This window comes from Portunus trituberculatus, chromosome 34 (assembly GCF_017591435.1).
Source record: "Portunus trituberculatus isolate SZX2019 chromosome 34, ASM1759143v1, whole genome shotgun sequence".
NCBI classification, from domain to species: Eukaryota; Metazoa; Arthropoda; class Malacostraca; order Decapoda; family Portunidae; genus Portunus; species Portunus trituberculatus.
The window spans coordinates 11732119-11734017 of NC_059288.1; the positions used below are offsets into that span (position 1 = coordinate 11732119).

Sequence of the window (1899 nt, forward strand, 5' to 3'; positions counted from 1 at the left end):
GCTGATCAGGTGAGAGAGAGAGAGAGAGAGAGAGAGAGAGAGAGAGAGAGAGAGAGAGAGAGAGAGAGAGAGAGAGAGAGAGAGAGAGAGAAAGGGCACGTCATTCTTACGCTAATCTGGAATATAAAACTAAGATTATCAGTTATACTATAATTTGGACTCAGAAGTATTCACGATATCGATTAACTACTAACTCAGAAAAAATGTCATCGGATAGCTGCTATAATCTGATGGCGTTAGCGTGATGATCTGTGACGGTAACGACCACCTATGGTTATTGCTATCATTGGTGTCATCAAAATCACATTCTGGTTATTTCTGCTGGTCATTATTATCATCCTCTTGGAGTCATCATTATCAACTTTTCTTTTCTCTTCATCATTCATCATCATTAGCTTGGCCTCTTCTCATCATCACCATCTTTTCCTTCTCTTCATCATCAATATCATCATCTTCCTTTTCATCATTACCATTATCTTTTTTCTTCTTCCCTTTATCATCCTCATTACATTTTCCTGTTCATCACCATTAAGAACTGTCACTATAAATGCTAAGCTTTCTTCGCCTTTTGACAGAACACGGTGTACAATGATCTGGGAGGTGGAGTCTTAGCAAACGCCTGGGCTTGTTATAACTCCACACTGTTCGCTTATGGGCAGACAGGCTCGGGAAAATCTTGGTCTGTCATTGGATATGGATCCAATAAAGGTAAAAAATAAAAAAGTCCACATTTCATAGGTGTTTTCAGATGTTTCTCCTCAAAATTTTGGATGAACCTTTTGACTGCATTCTTTGGAGACTTTTTTTTTTTTTTTTTTTATTCTTTTTGTTGCCCTTAACCATAGATAGTTGTTGAGTTGTTGAAAGCCTGCATGGTTCTCTTAAAAGTTCTGCATATCCATCACGTGAAATCAAAAGAATGTTACAATTTCATGAAATTGATCGTCAATGTATCCTGATTCTTGAAAGTGAGAGAAAGAAATAAATGGAAAACAGATGGATGGACAAAGAAAGAAACATACAACACAGTGTAAAGAAAGGAAAAAAACAATAAAAATCTATTCCTAAACTTTCAGGAATCGTGCCATTGTTCTGTAAAGATTTATTTAATGGCATCACACAAAACACAGAGGAGAAGGAGTTTGAAGTGAGGTTCAGCATGTTGGAGATCTACAATGAGGTAGTTCATGACCTGCTCAACCCCACCAAGAGCAAGAAAGGCCTCAAGGTCCGCCAACACCCGAAGAAAGGCTTCTATGGTAAGTACTATTGTGACGACAGGAACTGATGAATGTCAATAGAATCGTTTAATCGTACTCATATCTCAAGGTAAAATGTGTCCCAGCATTGAAGGGTAAATCACACCCAAACAACCTTCTGAACAGCTGAAGGCCTCAAGCTGGCTCTGGTCACCAACTACAACGAAATTGAGCAGAAGATGAACGAGGGCACCGTCAACCGCACCATCGCCTTCACCAACATGAACGCCACCTCATCCCGCGCCCACACCATCGTTGGCATCACCGTCATACAGAAATTCAAAACAATGCTGGACAAGAAACAGCAAAGCAGGCCGTTGTGAACTTGGTGGATCTGGCTGGCAGGTGTGTGTGTGTGTGTGTGTGTGTGTGTGTGTGTGTGTGTGTGTGTGTGTGTGTGCTAAGAGGATGTGCTCAACGTTCTCCTCTGCCAGTGAGGTGTGGGCCCTCCTCCACTGTCAGGCCACTCCGCATGCTCTGAAGTGGACGACTCCCTTTGCTCCAGGGTGTGGGTGGTGGGGCCGGGCTCTTGGTTATGGCTGTGGTGGGAGTGTGGATGGTGCAGGAGGAAATGTCGTGGGTCTGGAGCTGTTGTTGTATCCGAGGATGGATGAAGCCACTGCCTCGTTCACACCCCAGC

At 42.8% G+C, this 1899-nt stretch overlaps 1 protein-coding gene across 1 annotated transcript; it reads left to right on the forward strand.

The window, feature by feature from the left end:
* Positions 1-1099: 1099 nt before the first annotated feature.
* On the forward strand, positions 1100-1582 carry LOC123512758 (kinesin-like protein KIF28P). The gene is made up of 2 exons (XM_045269333.1): positions 1100-1259; positions 1386-1582. The coding sequence occupies exons 1-2, from the start codon at positions 1160-1162 to the stop codon at positions 1580-1582; spliced, it is 297 nt and encodes a 98-aa protein (XP_045125268.1). The 5' UTR covers positions 1100-1159.
* The last annotated feature ends 317 nt before the right edge of the window (positions 1583-1899 follow it).